The following is an 18,956-nucleotide window of genomic DNA, read 5'->3' as shown; positions in this document are numbered from 1 at the left end:
TGTTAAGTGGTCTTTAAATATTTAAAATTAACACAAGAAACATCCTGCTCTGATATCTCCCTGGGATACCGGTGTCTTGGTCTGGGAACATATCAAACAAGACTGCCTGCCCAGCCCCCAAGGTGGGCTGAGTTAAGTCTGTTTGCTAAAGAGTAAGTTAAGAATCTTCTTAACTTTCCTTCCTTTTACTATGTTATATATAGCTGGGCCTGTGTGCTAAATTAGTTGCCTCGGTTGCAAACTACTTGATTAAGGCTCAAGGAGAAGAAAAATAGCATGTAGGTAACGTTAAAAAATAAGCTGGGCTGCATGATTAATACAATAAAGACATGGGCTATGCTGAGGTACCCTCCTTTATCTGGGGAATATTCAAACATTCCAGGCCAAGTTGCTCCTGGCTTTTTGAGCTTTAACTGATTAACTCTGGGTCTTTTTTAGGGGGCTTTTTCCTGGCCTTATTCTCTTTCCATCCTGCTCATATCTATTTTCTTGCCTAACAGAGGGGTGCTTCAGTGGGCTGCCCATATGAGTGGGAAGACCTTAGAGTGTCCCCCAGTGGATGTGTGGTCTGATGTGGCTTGCCTCCTAGAGGACTGGGCCCCACCCAAGACTGGGAAGGGGTGGAGGTGACACCTGAGTCAGTAAAGTTGGCCCTCAACAAAATAGGGAATTCCTTAAAGAAACAGTACCCATGAGGCTGTGGGAACTGTGGGGTGTTTTTTTCTCACAATATTGAGAAAGGCCATAAGGAAGAAAGGCGTCCTCCTGCAGGAAGCACGAGAAGAGACAGCACGAGAACGTGAGCTGCGAGGAGCCATTGAGATAAAACATTTGTTGGTGACTGAAATGGCATCACTGCGAGGTGCTGTGGAGATGGTAAAGGATGTCAGGGTAGTCCGAGAGGAAGCCGAACAACGCAGGCCGCCAGGTGCTGTGGGGCAGGCGAAGGATGTAGTGGAGCTGTCAGCCCCAGAAATGGAGGAGGAGTGGACGTTTGACAAACAGGTGTTGGTGGAGGCCCTGCTGGTGATGCCGGGGTTCTTGTTCGGGGAGTCAAAGAATGAACTTAGCAAACACTCAAGGTAGGAGAGGCAGGGAGAGGCTTTTATGTAGAGGTAGGCCAGGAGGGGACAGGAGAGTCAGTAGTGGTGGTTGTCTAGGGGTTTTATAGGCAGTTGGGAATGTGATAAAGGGCTTAGGGGTGTGGACTTAAGTGGTCCCTCCCTGAATATTTAAAATTAACTTAACACAAGAAATTTACTGCTCTGATTGTTCCCTGAGATACTAGCGTCTTGGTGTGGAAGGATATCAAACAAGACCGCCTGCCCAGCCCCCAAGGTGGGCTGAGGTATATTGTCTGTTTGCTAAAGAGTAAGTTAATAATGTTCTTAACTTCCTGGGTATTAAAATGCAATCTTATCTTTAAGATGGAATCCTTCCTGCCTTTTATTATGTTGTTTACAGCTGGGCCTGCCTGCTATATTAGTTGCCCAGTTTGCAGATCACTTCATCAGATCTGAAGGAGGAAAGACAGCACATAGACCTGGGCCTTTTAGCATGCTGAAGTGAATCTTACACATGATTACAAATGGTTAGCATAATAAAACCATGGGCTACTTTTCTTTATCTGGGGAGTATTAACTGATCTCACTGAAGAATGACTCTAGAGCTTAGTGTTTAACACAGAGATTTAGTAGGGGGTTTCCTTGCATGCAGCTACATTGCTCTGACTGTACGTATCCTGCCTTGCTTTTTCCGAAGGCCCTCACCCCACTCTACACTCACGGTCCCTGTCTCACTGGTGCTGGAGGCATCAGCCCCTCCTCAGTTGAAACCCCACCTGGCTGAAAGCTGGTGGAATGCCGGAAAGAAACTAAAGGCTTGGCAACCGCAGGTTCTTTTAGGGGAGTGCAGCCCCCTTCCCAAGCTGTGGAGCACTCCGTGCTCTGCTCCTATGCTCAGGCTCAAGCAATGGGAGAACAGAAAAAAATACAGTCTACTTCCTGAAGAAATTAAAGGGCCCAGTGTTGGTCATGAGGACCCAGATGTGGGTTGATTGATAAAGGCAGGAGCAGACAGAGAGAAATTGGATTGAAACTCTAATAGAATACTGAGCTGTGGCAACAACTGAGACTGGAGCAGCGGTTCCGACCACTGAGGACAAAGCAGAAGGCAGAGATAAATCAACAGGATCGGCCTGTGTGTCTGCAAGACTTTCTGCTGGAAAGGCTGGAGAAGGTGGGCATTGTGCAAGGCCCATGCATGGTCCTTTTGGTTAACTCATTTGTTAGAATTGGTTTGAATACAGCCAGGATGACCACTTGCTGGCAATGCATCTCCTCAGGCTGGAGGGTTATTATAATTTATCGTTTTTGTTATTTGTATATTGTTGTAGCTTCTGTTGTGATTGTGGAATTTGGTTACAATGTTCTGGCTTTCTTGCACAGGTACGATTGCAGAGAATTGAGGGTACGTAGATTAAGAGGAGAGAATCCTGGAGGGGGTGCAGGTGTGGAGTAAATGAAGGTTCCTGTGGCCAGGATTCTCACCTGGCCCTCTAGCTCACTGCACACATGTGGGCAATATGTCGTTATTGACTCTATATAAAGAGCTCCACCCAGTGCTCTGGGCGACATGGTGGCATGGCTTCAAAGCTGCAGGAGAGCAGAGCAGAGGCTGGAGTGGTGGCAGCGCCAAGGACAGAGCCTGAGATGGCTGCACAGGCAGAGAGGCCCAGAGGCAGAGACCGGCTTGCTGCATGCACACTTACTCTAAGTGGACGGGATTCTAGTGACTGACCTGCCACCATGGGAATAAAGTTGGGTATAAACCCTTTCACCCCAATAACATTCTACTGTCATTTCTTTGGTCACATTGAACCCATAGTGAGCTTGTCTGGGGCTGAAACCCACTGGCGAGACAGCCTGTCACCAGGACTGTTGTGTTCCTGGGGATAAAGTTGCCCTCTGTGGGGCCATCCTTCTGAGGCAGGCTTCCAGAAATGTCCTGGGGCATCCTAGTGGGAGTGGTTTTTCCCCAAGACAGCCACCCCCAAGTTGGCATTTGAGGGCTCTGGGCCAGGACACGGGGCCAGGGCAGGAGCCGCTCTGTGCAGGCTCCCGGGAGACCTGAACTGGAGCTGACACGTGGGGGTGGGGGTGATCCTGCTTGGAGGAGCTGGCAGGGGAAAAGGGCCATTGCCTGGGGAGGGCCAGGCTGGGCCACTGGCTCCTGCTGCCTCTGGTGGGCTGGGCTGGGCCACTGGGGGATTTCTGGTTTCACCATGGGTTGATGGAGAACACCGCAGCTTTTCTATCAGTGCGGGTCATTTGGAGTCACTTGGGGTGGGGGTGGGTGTGAGGCGGGGCATCCCTGGCTCTGTACTGCGGTCTCTGGCCTCAGTGGTGTTGGCTGTGGGTAGGGTTCCCGGCCTTTCAACACCAGTGGACCCATCTACTTCACCCCCACTATCTCCTGGGTTTGAGCCCAGCCGCAGGGGTCTCTACTGCCTTGCTTAGCTGCCTCTGCAAGTTGGAGGTTAACATCCACTGGATGGCACCCCCTGGGCCATGAGGAGCCTGCATGGCATGTGTTCTGGGGCCTCTGTAAGCTGCTGAGGCTGCAGACCCACTCTATATTGGGGGGAGTGTGCACACACTGCCTTTGTTGGGAGCTGAGTGTGCTCAGCTGGCTGTCCCTCAGAGAGGGCAGGCCTGAGGGAACCCAGGGCAGGCAGCCAAGTGCGCTGTGGGCCCACCCAGGAGGCCTCCACCCCGTAGGCCCTGCTCGGACAGCATGCTGCTCCCTGTCCTGTGGACTGCCTGCTTGTGCCAGAACTCCTGCGTGTGGGTCACGCAGTGTGTCCAGTCTTCTGTGCCTGCCCCCGTGGCCTGTGTGACAGCAGCGGTGTGTGCTTGACAGTGCACTAGAGAGTGGGCCCCAGCCACATGGATCAGTGGTTGGCTGCTTTCCCACATGTGGGCGTCTGCAGTCTGTCAGTCTGTCCATCACTTCCTGACACATGGGTGGTTTCCCATTTGGACAGTTACAGGCTGGAGGCTGAAGGCTGGAGGCTGGAGGCTGAGGTGGGTGGGGCCCGGGGCTGCTCTCTCCCTGGTCCTCGGCAGCATGAGGCCCCGCCTGCCCTGGGTGGCTGCAGTCTCACAGTCCCTCTCAGCTTGCTGGAAGGCCCAAGCGTGGAGGGCCAGCCCCTCTGCCCCTGTGGCAGCCAGCCCTGGGTCCAGACGTCCAGCCCCTGCCTGCTCACCAGTGCCTCCTCATGCCCTGGGCCACCGGCCGTTGGGCTCACACCTGCCTGCCTGGAAAGGTCTGTCAGCCTCTGTAAATATTGGATGATGATGATGGCAACACACAAAGGCCTGCTTTGTTCTCAGAAGGGAACAGGAAGGTGACGCTGACAAGTTCTGGCCCTGCTGGCTGCTTCCTGGAGTGGTTATGGATGTGTTTTGAGGCAGGCCCTTTATGTCCGTGGGTGGGGCAGGCCCTTGGCAGCCTGGCAAGGCGGGATGAAGGCAGTGTTGCCAGCTTTCCACTTGGAACCAGGCTGCCTGCCAGCTGTCTGGAGGTCACAGTTGTGTCTTGCCCTTCAGATGTAGCTTGGGGTAAGACAAACCCTTGGCCCCAGGCCCTGGGGAGGGGCTCAGAGGAGCCCAGGGGACTGGGATTTGGCATAGGTGCCCAATAGTACAGCATGTGGTCTGTGCCCACCCAGCACCATTGGGCCCTGGTGTTCTCGGCATGGCAGCCACAGGCATGTCGCATGCTTGTCCCTGTGGTCCTGCCCTCCGACTCTGTCCCTGTGGTCCTGATGCTGTGGCCCTCCTCCCGTGGTCCTGCCACTTGGCCTTCCTCCCATGGTCCAGCTCCTTCACTGTGCTCCATGGGCTTGCTTCTGTGTTCCTGCTGTCACTATCCTGCCCTTGGCCCTGCTCCTTGCCCTGCTCCTGTGTCCGGGGCCCTGTGGCCTGTGTGTGGCAGCAGTGGTATCTGAGCCCGGCCCCCCATCAGCTGGTTGCTGTATGCGGGCCACATGTGCAGTGAAGATGCCCTGTCAGGCCTTGCTGGCCTCTGTGACTGTGTCGTCTTGGGTTTGTATGCCAGGGAAGAGACCTGCTTGCCCGCAGGTGCTTCCATGGGAATGGGGAGCCCTTTGTGGTAGCCTGGCCTGGGGGCTGTGCTCTGGGAGGGCGGGAGCTCTGTGGCTGATGGCCTTTCCACAGAGGCTGTCTGTCATGTATTCTCTTTGGGAAAGACAAATGCCGTAGGTGGGGCTGGCACAGGCGTGGCCTGTTGGAGGGTTTAGAAAGGCCTTTGCCTCTGAGTGTAACTACTAACGTGTGATAACAGCCAGCATGGTCCCCTGGAGGTGCTCTGACGCTGGGCAGACTGGCCAGCGTCCCCTCTTCGAGTCCTGCGGCAGCCAGGCTGCTGGCTTGTCCTGGGGGACTGGGGCCCACAGAAGCTGTCCTGGAGGTGGCCTCCACTGCCCACAGCTGCTTTGCACTTCTGTTGGCTAGAGAGTCCCTGTAGCAGTGCCTCTGCTCGGGGTCCCGCGGGAGCCCACCACCTGGGCCTGGGAGGGCTCTGAGGGTGGCTGGTTGTCAGGCCTGGGGACAGGCACCATCAGAAGCCTTGAGTGCACTCTGCTGAAGCCCCTGAATGGAGCTAGAGCGATGACACCAGCCAGCAATGGTGTGTGGCCCTGGGAACACGTGGCCAGGAGAGGACACAGATGTGGCTTGTGGACAGAGGGGCCCTGTTGGGAGCAGTGGAGGAGATGCAGTTGAAGATGGCCTACGTGGGTTTCCTCCTTTGTTTAGAGAAGGAAGAGCAAGTTAAGAGATGGTGGTGCTGCCCCAGGAAATGTTGGAAGGGGGTGGCCCCTGGGGCCCGGCCTGGAGTCGGGCGGGTTGGGGGAGGGAGGCTGGAGGCGTCCACAGCCTCACACTCCGACTGAATATGCTCCCTGGTGGGGCTGGGTGCTTGTCAGATGCACTGAGTTGAGGACCCAGGACGGGAGATGGGGAGGCCAAGGTCACCAGTGGACCTTGATAAGGAGGGCAGAGAGTTCCAGAGAGACATGCCACAGAAGGTGCTGGAGAGGGCCTTGGGCCAAGGAGCGCTATGGCCCTAGAAGCTGACAAGAGGGGTCACGCGGTGCCAGAAGAAAGCAGCCCTGTGAGCAGCACCTCAACCATAAGGCAGCCCCCTCCCTTTGGCCCTGAATGCTGTTCGGGCAGCAGAAGAGGGGCTTTGCAAGGACAGCCACAGGGAGCCACCCTGCCTCCCTGGGACGTGGATGGAGCGCAGCTGAGGGCCAGGCCCAGTGGAGGGCTGTCAGGGCTTGTGGGCAGGGCTCGCTCTGAGTGGGGCTAGGGCCTTAGTGGGTCCAGGCCAGCACTCATGGGGGTGTGTCTGGAGTGGGCTAGAGTGGAGGAGCTCAGGCCATGAGGGCATGCTGGGGGCCTGTCTGCCATCTTGCCTGGTCAGTGGACGTGAGGGACTATGGAAGGCTTTTGGGGGTGATGTGGAAACAGGGCTCAGGGACAAAGCCTGGTGGCTGCATGTGCAGTGCTGGAGCAGCCCAGGCAGAGGATGGCCGGGGCAGGAGGACTCAGGGCTCCATCTGGAAAGCTCCTGCACCAGGCCTGGCTCTGGGGGGCACTGTGCTCAGCCCCCATCACAGCTCAATCCCCATCTCAGAGCCCGCAGTGCCCACAGCTGGGGTCTGCCTGGCAAGGAGGGAGAGTGCAGGGAGGGCGGGCCCCAGGCCCAGGTGTGGGGCATCAGTGGGGGTCAGGATGGTGAAAGGGGCTCTCGGGACGCGTCCACCTGCTGTGCTCCAGCCGGAAACAGTCGCTGCTCTCCTATTTCCCCCTGGTGCGGGAGTCCTGCCAGCCCCCTCCGGTGTTCTGTGCACACCTGCCCACTCGGGCCTGATGGGGCTGGGGGTGTGGAGGGGACGTCTTCTCTGTCCCTTCCGACCACAGTGGCTCATCCTGCCTGCCATCCCTGTCTCTCTCTGTTCCCAACTTCCGCTTCTGTCCCTTGTCCCCCACCTCTGCCCACCTCCCCAGTCCCTGTGCCTCTCCCTATATCTGCCCCCACCACTGTACCCACCCCCTCGGTTCTCCTCCCTCATCTCTGTCCCCTCCCCTGCCTCCCCCACTTCCCACGCTGGCTGGAGCCCTGTATCTATGGCAACAGTTGCTGCTGTGGAAGCTGGCATCAGCTCCCTCATCCCGTGGGGAGGTATTTTTGGCGCTGTGGAGAGACTTTATTTTATTTTATCTTTGGTGTTGACTTTTACGGTTTCAGTGAGAACCACACAGACAGAGCTGGGCAGTGTTCAAGGAACCTCTGCTCTGGGGCACCATGCCTGAGGGCTACCTGGGTCCTGTGCATACAGGGCCTTCCCAGAGGGGTCCTGTGGACAAGGCCTGCCATCAGGGAGAGAGCCATGCCCCCTTGGCAAGTGAGTCCAGCCTGGTGCAGCCTCTCTGAGGCTCACCCACTCCTTTTCCTGGTGTCCCGGGGAGGGTGCTTTGGGGGCGGCTGGGTCTGCAGACCCTGGTGTCTTGAGAGTAGCTTTCTGACCCTCTGTCTCTTCATCTGGTGAGTGGGGGTGATAGCAACTTGCAGGGGAGTGTGGGGTCACCCACAATGCCTGCTCCTGGCTAGGTCGCCCCAACTGGGTGTCCAGATGTGTCCAAATCAGGGGCAAGGCCAGCCGGCTGCCTCCTGAGGGCCAGACCCCAACACTGTAACCCTGACTTGCCATCATGCAAGTCCCCATAGGCCGGAGGCATAAAGGACTGAGGGTCCTTCCCGCTGCCTTGCCCAGTCCTGTCAGAGCTCCTGCTCTGTGTCTTCCTTGCTTAGTCCCAGCACACGCCCACATGCAGACCTGCCCAGGTTTCTGAGGGAACCTTGTCCTTCCCCATCCAGCAGGGAGGCCCCACCATGGCACGTGGTCACGCTCAGGGCCAGATGGCCGGCACCTCTCCCTCGGGGCCCGCCATCCACCAGGGAGGAGCGCTCAGGGTTTGTGGGTTTTACAGAATCAGGCATTCTGTCTGGTGAGTGTGTTTGGTGCAAACCTGAGGCCATTGATAAGACAGCAAAGGGAGTGCTGAGGAGACAGGCACCGTGGTGGCCCCGCTGGGGTGTACGCAGCCTGCTGTGACACACCTGGCAAGCGCCCAGAGGCCCTCAGGCTCAGACACTCAGGGGATTGCAGAGGATGGAGATGCGGGGGACGGGGAAGCCGTGCAGCCACATGCAGGCTCACCTGGCTCCTGCTTCCCTAGCAGCCGGGGCTCCCCATGGCCCAAGGACCACGTGGCCTTCATCACCACCAGCAGGCCACCTGGGGATGTCCAGTGATGTCCACAGCTATAAATAACCTCGCAGTGAAGACCTCCAGATGCATAGGCAGGTGTTTCGGCTCTGGATGGCTTTCCTGTGGGGAGCAGAGGGCTGGTGCCATGCTGAGCTCGTGGCCTTCCCACCGCAGTGCCCGATGGAAAGGCACATGGAGACTGGGTGGGTACAGTTCTGTGCCACGATCTTTGTGTCTCCCAAGGGGTGCACAGCCGGCCTGGGCTCTGGGGGGCTTCAGGGCCTGTCTGAGGACAAGGGGGGTGCAGGCCAAATGGCAGGAGCAGGCGTCTGGCTTGTGTGGCCCAGTGAGGGTGGTGTGACATGTGGCCCATGGTGTGGCATGCCACGTGAACTGGTGTGTAATTTGTGGCCTGTTGTTTGGCGTGGCCCTGCTGTGTGGCCACCCGGTGGCTGTGTGGTGCTTCGAGGTTCCTTCCAGGGCTGGGGGCTGCTCTGTGTGTCTGCTTTGCAGAAAATTACAGGGACCCAACAAGAGGAGTCCATGAGCACAGCGAGTCCTGCCCTTTGGGCGAGTGGCCCTGTCTCAGGACCCCTGTAAGAAGAATCCCCATGTCATAGGTGAGGAAGCCCACAGGAGCATTTTGTGGGACATAGATGGCTGAGCCGTGGCCCTGGCCTGGAGAGTCATGGGGTCACCATGGTTGGGGGAGCCCACCTGTGGCCAGCTGTGGCTGGAGGGATGCTGCTGAGCACTGGTGCTGTGCTGTGGGGAATGGGTTGTGCTGTGAGGATGGTAGTCAGGGCCCTGGGGGTGGGTGGGCCCCATGGGGGTGGCTGGTCCATTTACCGCTGTATGTACAGTGCCACTGGCCTGGTGTCTCCATTCCCCTGAGTGCCACCCCCAGGCCTCGCTGAATCTGTGTGTGGACCTGGGAGGCCCATGTGGTGTGGGGGTGGCAGAGCTGTTTGTCTCGGGAGAGGTGCCAGGTGAATGCGGCTGGGCAGGTGTGTGAAGGCCAGGTGCTACAGACTCCCAGGCCTGCGCTGGTGACCAGGGACCCTGCAAGCCCTGCTTGGGTGGAGCACCTGGCTGTCTGCACAGAGGCCTTGCGGGGGTGAGCTGGGGGTGACTGTCGGACCACACCCTGCCCTGCGTGGGCCCTGGGCCCCTCACAGTACCCCCTGTCCACCCAGAGCTCTGTGTGCTCCAGCTGCTGTCAACAGCTGGGCTTCCCCTGCACCCACCACATCTGCAGAGCCGCAGCCTGGACTCAGGTCCACATTCCTGGGCAGCTGAGTCGGAAGAGAGGGGATGAGAGAGCAGGCCCTCCACCTGGGGGTCCTTCATCTTGGGGGTGCTAAGTGGAGGGCAGGGGTAGACCGCACACCCAGGTAGGGGGTCCCCTGGCAGAGCCCAGCACACCACTGTGGTCCCTCTCTGTCCAGGCTTTGGGGGATAGGTTGATGCGGCCTGCCTTCCTGGGGTCCAGGCTCAGGGACACACAGGTGCTTGAGCAGTGGGACGGGAAGCTCCTGGGGGCCGGTCACAGGGGACGGGGTAGTCATTGCCCCAGGTAGGCTTGGCTGTGCATCCCCATTTGGGAGGTGAGTGTTGGCTCTGGTATTGGAGGGAGTGCCCAGAGGTCGCTGGCCTTTGTACAGTTTAGAATGGGATGTTTGCAAGATGCAGATGGGCAAGAGTAAAACCACCCCACCCTACAGGGAGAGGGGGCCATGACATGATGTGACAGGAGACCTGCTATGGGACATGACCTGTGTGCCTCGTGGCCTGTGTGACATGACCCACTGTGTGCTGTGTGGCCTGTGTCCCGTTGTGTGTCCCGTGTATGCTGTGCGGCCCGTGTCCCGCTGTGTGGCCCGTGTCTGCTGTGCAGCCCATGTCCCGCTGTGTGGCCCGTGTCCCGCTGTGTGGCCCGTGTCTGCTGTGCAGCCCATGTCCCGCTGTGTGGCCTGTGTCCCGCTGTGTGGCCCAAGTGTGTGCTGGCGTTGCTTCCTTTCTCAGCCTTCTCTGCTCCTCTGTCCTGCAGTTGCTCACTTACGCCTGATGTTTCCCTCTGACCTGCACATTGCTCATGTGTCCATCATCGTGGGGCACCCCCAGGCTCTTTGGAGATCTCCCTATAGAACAGGATATGCCCCCTTTCTTCCTGGGCTGCTCTGGGTTTGGCAGTGCCAGCACTGAGGTTGAGCCAAGTATGGGCTGTGCCCTGGGTGGCTCACCTCCAGGGGCCTCAGCATGTGAGGGCACCCCCAGCCCATCTGGGGAACCTGCTGGGCCCTGGTCCCAGGGCTGGAGACCAGGCCCTGTGGTACCTATGGCCATGGCATGCTTCTGGAGCAGCAGCGCCCAGCCAGTGGGTCTCGCACTGACTGGCCACTGGCCAAGGTACTGGGCCCCTCCACCCAAGGGGGCAGCGTCGGCCTGCGTGGTTCAGAGCGAGTCCTGTGGGCAGAGGGCTTGTATCCAAGTCACTTTTGTGGGCTCGCACATGGCTGTGCAGCAGGTTGTGGCCGACGGTGAAAGCTAAAGGGAGAAGGGGGGGATGTGGAGGAGGTGGGGCTCCCCCCGTCAGGATGTGTGTGCCAAGGAGACGCACGCGGCCCTCCCAGCCCTCTGCTCAGGGCCAGACCGCAGGGTTTCACTGAGTGCTCCCACCTGCTGGAGATGAGACATCACAGGTGGATGCGGAGAAGCCCCTGGGGGTGCCAGACTCAGCTTCTGAAGGGGCCAGTCTTTTGAAGGTGATGTGGGGAGGTGGCTTCACATCACCTGTGGAGGAACCTGCCTTCAGGAACCCCACTGAACACCGGCTCTCAGTGCCTCCAGAATTCCAGCCCAAGCTTGGGAAGGACAGGTGTGGTCTTCCTACATGTGATTGGGGCAGCATGGGTGGTTCCACTTCTGGGAGACCCTGGCTGCAGGCTGGGCCACCAACGAGGAGTGTGGAGGGCGACAGGGAGCAGGGTGATGGGTGGCATGCTTATTTCCTGTCACTTTGTTTTACTTCATTTCACAGGGTCATTGTTTCATGACATACCTGCATGTCCACATAAGCAGCTGGTGTGACAGCTGAGGTTGGCCTCAGCTGCGTCTGCCCCCGACTGGATGAACTGTGCCTGAGCTGTGGCTTTGGCAGTTCGGAGTTTGTTCTGCATTCTTCTGTTTTTCAGTGGTTCTGCTAGGATTACAACACCTACCCCTGAGTTATTAACGTTTGCCAAGAACTGGCACTTCTGCCACCTTCCAAGCAATGCGAGGGCCTTGAGTGTTGAACTCTATCTACCCACCTGGCCTGCCTTTTGTGATGTTGCTTCTGAGATTTTCGTTCCGTTTCATTTTATTTTATGGCAGTGTGCCGCTGAGTATGGTTTTCTTTGTATTTAAACTGCTCAGGGTTTATGGCACAGCTTGTATCTGAGTCTGGATGTCTTGCTTCAGTTTTGGAAAACTTTGGAGCATATCTTATACGTGTTGTTTTGTCCTGTTCTGCTGCCTTGAGGTGTTCGTCGTGGCTGGTCTGTATCCAGGTGTGTCCCCATCTGTCTTCAGGTGTCCTCTAGGGGTAGTGACCTGGGGGTGGGGGTCCTTCCTAGAAACCAGACTTGTGGTGTGACCAGGTGCAGGGGTGGCCGCTTCCCAGCCTCTGCCTGCTGAGCCTGGGGGTCGGCTCAGGGGAGTGCTGACCCTGCCGGTCAGGCGGGAGTCCAGGCGTCCTCTGGGGAGCCTGAGGAAGGAGTGCTGGGTGGGCCTCCCTTGCTGCCTTACTGGATTGTTTGCATCTCACCCTCTGATGACCAGCTCAGGCCTGGGGTGCCGGCCTTTCCCTGAGAGAAGCGAAGCCGTCCTCAGCGGCTGCCCTCTGTGGGTCTGCTGCCCTGGCCTCGTGGACCCCACTTCCCAGCACCCTGCTGCCTCGCTTTCCCCTTCTTCCGGGAGAGCCCTGAGTCCTTTCCTGTTGTGTGGAGGGGATGAGGCCAGTGAGCCCAGACATGGAGGCAAGACCCCGTGGCTGGCTGGACAGTGGAGGGCTGACTGTCCTGGCCTTGCCAGGTAGGTAGGCTTGGGGTGTACCAGAGGAAGCCCGTCCTGGCCATGGCTATCTGCCCACCTTCTGGGACTTTCTGTGGCCCTTGTGAGGCCTGAGATCCCAGGAGGGGTTTTGTGGGATGGAGGGCCTGCGGAGTGGGCTCCTGCATGTGGGGATGCTGGCAGCCCGAGGCTGTGTGCCCAAGCAGGCATTGTCCCGCCCTGCTCACTGGCTTCCACCTATGGCCCTGTCTGTGCCTGTGAAAAAGGTAGTGGGTGGATCTGGGGTGGGTGGGGTCCCTACCTGTGACCCAGAGCCCCAGTAGGCACCCAGCACAGAGGGCTTGTCCCAAACTGACCCTCCATGCTCATGCTGGGGATGGGGACACTGATGGGGTTTGGGGGTACACAATCATATTCACCCAGAACAAAGTGACACAGACCCCAGTGAGGGCTGAGGGGTGGGGGCCACCTTGGGGGGTGGCGACAGACACCACTGTCTGTCCTGGACCTGGAGGAGGCCCTGATGGGGCTGCCATCTAGTCCTAATGGGCTGCTCTGTGATGTGGCCAAAACTGGACCCCCCTGTCTGCTTGCTGTCCTGAGCCAGAGCTGAACAGAACCAATGTGGCCTGACCTCAGTGGCAGCTGGGGCTCGCCCAGGATGAGGGTGTGGAATGGACCAGGGCTCCCCGCTTGGCCAGAAGTGGTGCCCAGACACCTGCCTCTGGTCAGCTGTGCCCTGCTGTCCAGTAAGGCGATCCACAAGGACGTGTAGCCTCAGAGCTGAAAGATCAGAGGAAACAAAATCCCAAATTCTGCAGCACCTCACAGCATGGTAGAGAGATGTGGGCAGGAAGATTTCCAGGAAGAGCTGTATTGTTAGGCCTGTGGGAGTGGAAGACCCCGCTGGGGCTAGAGACACTTTCATTCACATGCTTGTAAAATGGCCGGAAGATGGTCAGATTCCTTGGGAGCCTTTCAAAGAACATTAAACATGTCCCCACTACCAAGTGCTGGAGATGCCGTCCTTTCCAGCCACTGAAACCTTGATGATGTGACTGAGATGCTGGTTCGCACGTGGCAGCCTGCTTTCCCACAGCCTTTCTGTAGTGCTCGCAGGCTGCCTGTGGGTGGCTTTGCTTCTTGTGGGACAGGCAGGGGCCCTGGTGGCCTTTATAGGGACCTTCCTTTTTCTGTGACTCTGCGGACCTTTTGAGTGGGGTCTGTGCTTCCCAAAATGTGGGCATGTCTTAACGTGGCAGTGGCAGAAGGACTTGACATTTTGATAACTTTATATGAAATGTGAATTAGGAAAAGCACACGCTGGCCACCTGCACTGTCGCATCCTTTATCGCGGAGTGGAGTGGGGTTAAGGAGATTTCAGCTGCAGTCACATGGGGCAGTGGCAGCTCACAGCAGAAGTGTGGCGACATCACCTCTGTCACCCTGTGGAAGCTCAGCCAAGGGTTCGGGACAGCCCTACCAAGCCGCCAGCCCCAAGGCAGGGCCCAGTGCTGCCTGCAGACCACTCGGGACCCCCTGTCCCTGGGGCCTCATCCTTGCACACAGGACCCTCTGTCCCAAGATGCCTGGCCTGCAGGTAACCGTCTTCCAAGGTCATGGGGTCCCCACTGGCCCAGGCGGCCCACATCTGTCTCCTGTGCACTCTGATCCTCAGCAGCTGTGTTTTGGCTGTGTGAGGTGCATGGACAGCACCAGGAGCAGGAGCTTGGCCATGGCAGTGCCCTGCCCACGCATCTCCACCCTGTGTACTCACCACCCTGGAGACATCCCAGGGCCCTGGGCCCTGGGCCCAGCACCTTTGTTCTGCTTTAGGATGGAAGGGCACTGGGTGATGTGCTGGCCCCACAGTCAGGGCTGGGCCTGGGTCACATCCACCAGAGGCTAAGGTGTGCAAAGATGCTGGGAGGGGGCCAGTGACCCCCAATTCCAGGCCCACTGTGTCCCCAGACCCCATCTGGGGCCCACCCTGTCCCTGTGTAAGCAGGGAACCCACCCATCTCAACACCAAATCTCCAGAGCAAAGTGGCTCTGGCCAGACTTGGGGCCTCGCAGGTGTGCTGCCCCGGCTGGTGACCTCTGGTCACCCAGCACATTGGTTAGGCACGCATCCCACGAGAGTGCCAGTGTGCCAGATGCATGGGGGGCTCTGCCTCCACAGAGCTGCCGACCTGATGGGCCACCAGTGGTCGGAGTGGTGGTGAGAGCTTTGGGCCAGTCCTCTGAGGGCCGCGGACTGCAGGTGACTCTGGGCAGGACTCTGGGGACACACCAGCCGACCTTTTAAATTATTGAACAGTGTGTGTCACCGGGTTAAAAGTAACCAGGTGGCTTAGACTGTGAGAGGTCCCCTTCCATCCGAGAGCCCGGCTGAGCTCCGAGGGGAGCTGAGTGTGGGTCTGTCACCTGCAGCTAGCGCGGGAGTGGAGGTGCTGGCTGGCCAGGAGTTCTCTACCTCAGTCCTGGGTTGGCTGGTTGTGTCACTTAGGCCTGAGCATCCTGCTCAGAAGCCACAGGGAAATCTTTCACTTCTGTGGGTCAGTGCTGAAATCCTGGTGGAAGCACATACACTCCAGAACCCTCGGGGGGTCTGAGTTTGCGCAGAGGCCCTGGCAGGTTGTTGGAAGGGAACCAGGTGTTGTCCCCCAAAACTGGTGCCTATCCCCGCCAGACTCAGTGGGCCAGTGTGCCGCCTACCCTTCACCCCATCATGCTGTCTTGTGGAAATGTTTCTTCTTGTGGCTGTCTCACTTGGGGGCCCGGAAGTGCCTCATGTGCCTGAGTGTGTGTGTGGACTGCATGGTTCAGGGCCTGTTCGGCTGCATGTAGGACTCCAGGTGGGAGTCAGCACTTTGAAGACATGGCTCGTCCTCAGGGTCTGAGTGGCACTGGAAGGTGACATGCACCAATGTGCTCTAACCTGGCCATGGCACCTGCTTCGTGCCGGGTGGTCCCCAGTCTGCTCAGGGACATGCTGCTGCCCACCTTCTCCTTCTTTCTGATTTCTGTTCTCTCCTCCTGGAGCTCCTGTTCCATGCACTCAGGACTTCTTACATAGAACAGAACAGATCTGTGGTGCAAGAGGTTGTTGACCTCTGACAAATGCCACGTCCTTTGTGACAACAGGGACCATCTCCTGGGCCATTGGGTGTCAGCCTCACATTAGTTGTGTGTGTGTGCAGCTGGGGCTTCCCTGCATGGAGCTGCTCTGAATCCTGTGTTCCCACCTGTGTGGATATGTCTTCCTCGTCTTGGGCGGGCACCAGAGGGAAGTGGGCTGGAGCAGGTCTGAACCCTGCCGGGGGTATCTCTGCCCAGTGGTGGACTGGCACCACCTCACACTTCCAGCAGCTGTGTGCCCGGAGGGCTCAGCTTGTCTGGGTGGTTGGAATGGTCCTATATGTTAGCCTGCTGGTGGGTGTGAAGTGGTGTCTTATGGTTGTAACTGGCATTTTCCTGGTGACTCATGATGCTAGGCACCTTTTCACATGCTTCTTGGCTGTCTCTGCATCTTCCGGTGTGGTGTGTTTCCATGTTGTTGCGGGAGCTCTGTCTGTGCTCTGGATGCGGGTCTGTGTCAAACGTGTTACTGAGGATGGTTTCTGTCAGTTGGTGATTTTATTTTGTTGTATAAACCATCATTTTTGATGGGCAGAGCATGTTTCCATGTTATTATCTAGATAAAATGTTGATTCTCTTGTACAATATGTGTCCTTGGATTTCAGGCCATCCTGTTTCGAGACATGGAGACTTAATCTGCAGCTGCTCTCCTGGGTTGTTCCCTTAAGCGGAAGCTTGCTCTTCTTCGTGTGTCAGCCTCTTGGGTCCTTAAGAGGATGTGAACCAGATCTTTCTGAAGTTGCTTTTGTCCCTGAGTTTCTTTCCTGGGACCAGGGGTGCCTATGATCCCCCCTGGTCTTTGCCCTGGTGGAGCAGGAAGAGGCTGATGAGGGTTGTGGCTGGGGCTGGCAGAAGGAAAAAGGCCTGAGGGGCACTGCTGTACGTGGGGTAGAACTCCTTAGCCAGGAGGCCCCATCGTTGCCCTGGGCCCTGCTTGTCTGGACTGGCTGGAGTTGAGCCTGACATCCTTGGGGTCTTTGGGAAGAACTGAGGGGTCTCGGCTCATGCTTCCCCTCAGGTGTGATTTCTCCTTCTGTCTGCCCCAATCCACCTGCTCCTGTCTTCCTGGAACACCTCACACTCACCGTTCCTCGTTTACATCCCCTTCCTGGTGGGAGGGTGTAGGTGTGGGCTCTGTGGGTGCATTGGACCTGGCGTAGGGGAGAAAGCTGTATGGGCTCCCCGGAGGTGAGGTGAAGATTTGAGAGTGCTCTGTGCTGAGGATGCCCCAGGGCTTCAGGAGGGAAGGGCCAAGCTGCAGGGGTGGGACGGGGGCAGCTGTTGGTGGGGTGGGGGCGTGGGAGCAGGTGGCCAGTGCACCCTTTCATGTGTACCATAGAGGCAGAGGGTGCTGCTTCCTTGAGCAGTGCGGGGCGCTGGGAGCTGGCCAGGGTGCTTGGGAGGAAGTGTGTGGGCGTGGGCTGGGTTTCTGAGGTCTCCAGCCCACACGTCTTTCCACGGAGCTCCCCATGCAGGGCTCAGTGGCAGCAGGGTTGTCTGTCATGGATGTTGGGGCCGTGTGGCTGGCACTGGCCGCCTTGCTGTCCAGGTGCCACTGTAGATCCGGCTTCGTGGGTGGGCTCTGCGGTGAGGCGGCACCTCAGCCATGTGCTCTCACAGGACCGCAAGCTCAGTAAGCTGGAGCGACAGCGGTTCAAGGAGGAGGCGGAGATGCTGAAGGGCCTGCAGCACCCCAACATCGTGCGCTTCTATGACTTCTGGGAGTCCAGTGCCAGGGGCAAGCGGTGCATCGTGCTAGTGACTGAGCTGATGACCTCGGGGACACTGAAGACGTGAGCACAGCCGCTGGGGCCTCGTGGTGGGCTTGGCCGGGTGCAGGGGCTGTGGGGCTGGTGTGCAGGTTCTTGGCTGGTGGGAGCCCCCTATGGGGTACCCCTGCCTGGGTGACACATGCGCGAGAGCGCCTCCCCATGAGCGGCCCCTGCAGGTACCTGAAGCGGTTCAAGGTGATGAAGCCCAAGGTTCTGCGCAGCTGGTGCCGGCAGATCCTCAAGGGCCTGCTGTTCCTGCACACCCGCACGCCCCCCATCATCCACCGCGACCTCAAGTGCGACAACATCTTCATCACTGGGCCCACTGGCTCCGTAAAGATTGGCGACTTGGGCCTGGCCACCCTCAAGAGAGCATCCTTTGCTAAGAGCGTGATAGGTGAGCCCCTGTGCCCCCGTGCTTCAGGCTGCGGCCCTGAACGGCCTGCGAGTCCCTGGTGGTGTGGGTCGGGGGGTGAGCCCAGTGGTGCCCCTGGGGCTATGGGCTGTTGGCACTTGGGAGGGAAAGGAGGCCCCACAGGGACTGTGTGGCCACTGAGGCCAAAGCTGGTGTCATTGGGCAGGAAGACAGGAAGACAGGAGCTCCAGGCCAGGAGGGCTATGGAAGGGAGCGCATGGGGTTTTCGGGCAGAAGTGAACATGTGGGACATGCGGCTAGGGAGACAGTGTAGCTGCTGGCTTTTCTGTTTCTGAGAAGCCCCCACCCCTTGGGCCTTTCTGGCCAGGTCGGATCCTGGCACACAGTGGGTGGGACCATCCACGGGCTTGGGTTGGGCCAGGTGCACAGAGGGTGGGAGAAGTCCATGGCCTGGGTAGGTGGGACCATCCTTGGGCCCAGGTGGGGCTGAGGTGTTGCAGGGCCAGTGGCTCCAGGGTGCAGCTCCAGAAGCCCTGATCAGATCAGATGGATGGCATGGGGCCAGGAGAGGCTCCCTTGTGAACTGAGGCTCCACACAAGCAGGACAAGAGGGTGATCTCGGGGCTTTGCAAGTGTATGTTTTTACTGTGTGTTTGGGGACAGAACTTGGCTCATTTATGGAAAATGAAACTGCTGAGAACCTGGAAACTTCTCTGGCGGGGTGGTGGGTTTGGAATGGGACATCTGGGACAGGGCGGCTGCCTGGGGGTGCCCTGTGGAGCCTGGGGCAGCCCCGGGGGAGCAGAGTGATGGGGCAGGGCCTGACCCAGGCCTCAGTCTCCCCAGGCTGAGGGCCTGGCAACAGGGCACCTCTAGGCTTCTGAGCTGCCCATGGTTTTGGGCAGGTTTTGCCGATTTGGCCTTGGAAATGGGGGCACCTGGTAGAGTCCACTGGGGTTTCTCTGGCTGGCAGCCGTTTCTCTCTCAGAAACAGGGTTTCAGGTTGCTGAGCATGGGCCAGGTGGTATGGTAGGGTTAGCTGTGGGCTGGCTATTTCCAGCAGGCACCGGGGGGCCCAGAGCCCACACTGGGTGCCCAGCTCTGCAGGGCTGCCGGTCGCCCAGCTTTGCTCAGCTGAAGCCCAGGAGGCTGATGAACATGTCTGGGCAGTAGCCGAGTGTCAGGTGGAGGTGTTGTGTCCAGGGTTCTCTGGGTCAGGGGGCAGTTGATGCCATGGACCCATTCCTGAGCA

At 58.4% G+C, this 18,956-nt stretch overlaps 1 protein-coding gene across 15 annotated transcripts in view; it reads left to right on the top strand.

The window, feature by feature from the left end:
- WNK2 (WNK lysine deficient protein kinase 2) overlaps nucleotides 1-18,956 on the top strand; it is a 108,935-nt gene that overhangs the window by 13,235 nt on the left and 76,744 nt on the right. For 14 of the 15 annotated variants that reach the window (XM_057498419.1, XM_057498414.1, XM_057498411.1 and 11 more), the window contains exons 3-4: nucleotides 17,177-17,349; nucleotides 17,505-17,725. The exons of the other annotated variant lie outside the window; for it this stretch is intronic. In XM_057498419.1, the coding sequence (XP_057354402.1) occupies nucleotides 17,177-17,349; nucleotides 17,505-17,725 (394 nt within the window). The remainder of the gene's footprint in view (nucleotides 1-17,176; nucleotides 17,350-17,504; nucleotides 17,726-18,956) is intronic. 15 annotated transcript variants of the gene reach the window in all.

Source organism: Manis pentadactyla, chromosome 3, assembly GCF_030020395.1.
Source record: "Manis pentadactyla isolate mManPen7 chromosome 3, mManPen7.hap1, whole genome shotgun sequence".
In the NCBI taxonomy this organism is placed as follows: Eukaryota; Metazoa; Chordata; class Mammalia; order Pholidota; family Manidae; genus Manis; species Manis pentadactyla.
This window is presented reverse-complemented; position numbering and strand designations above follow the sequence as displayed.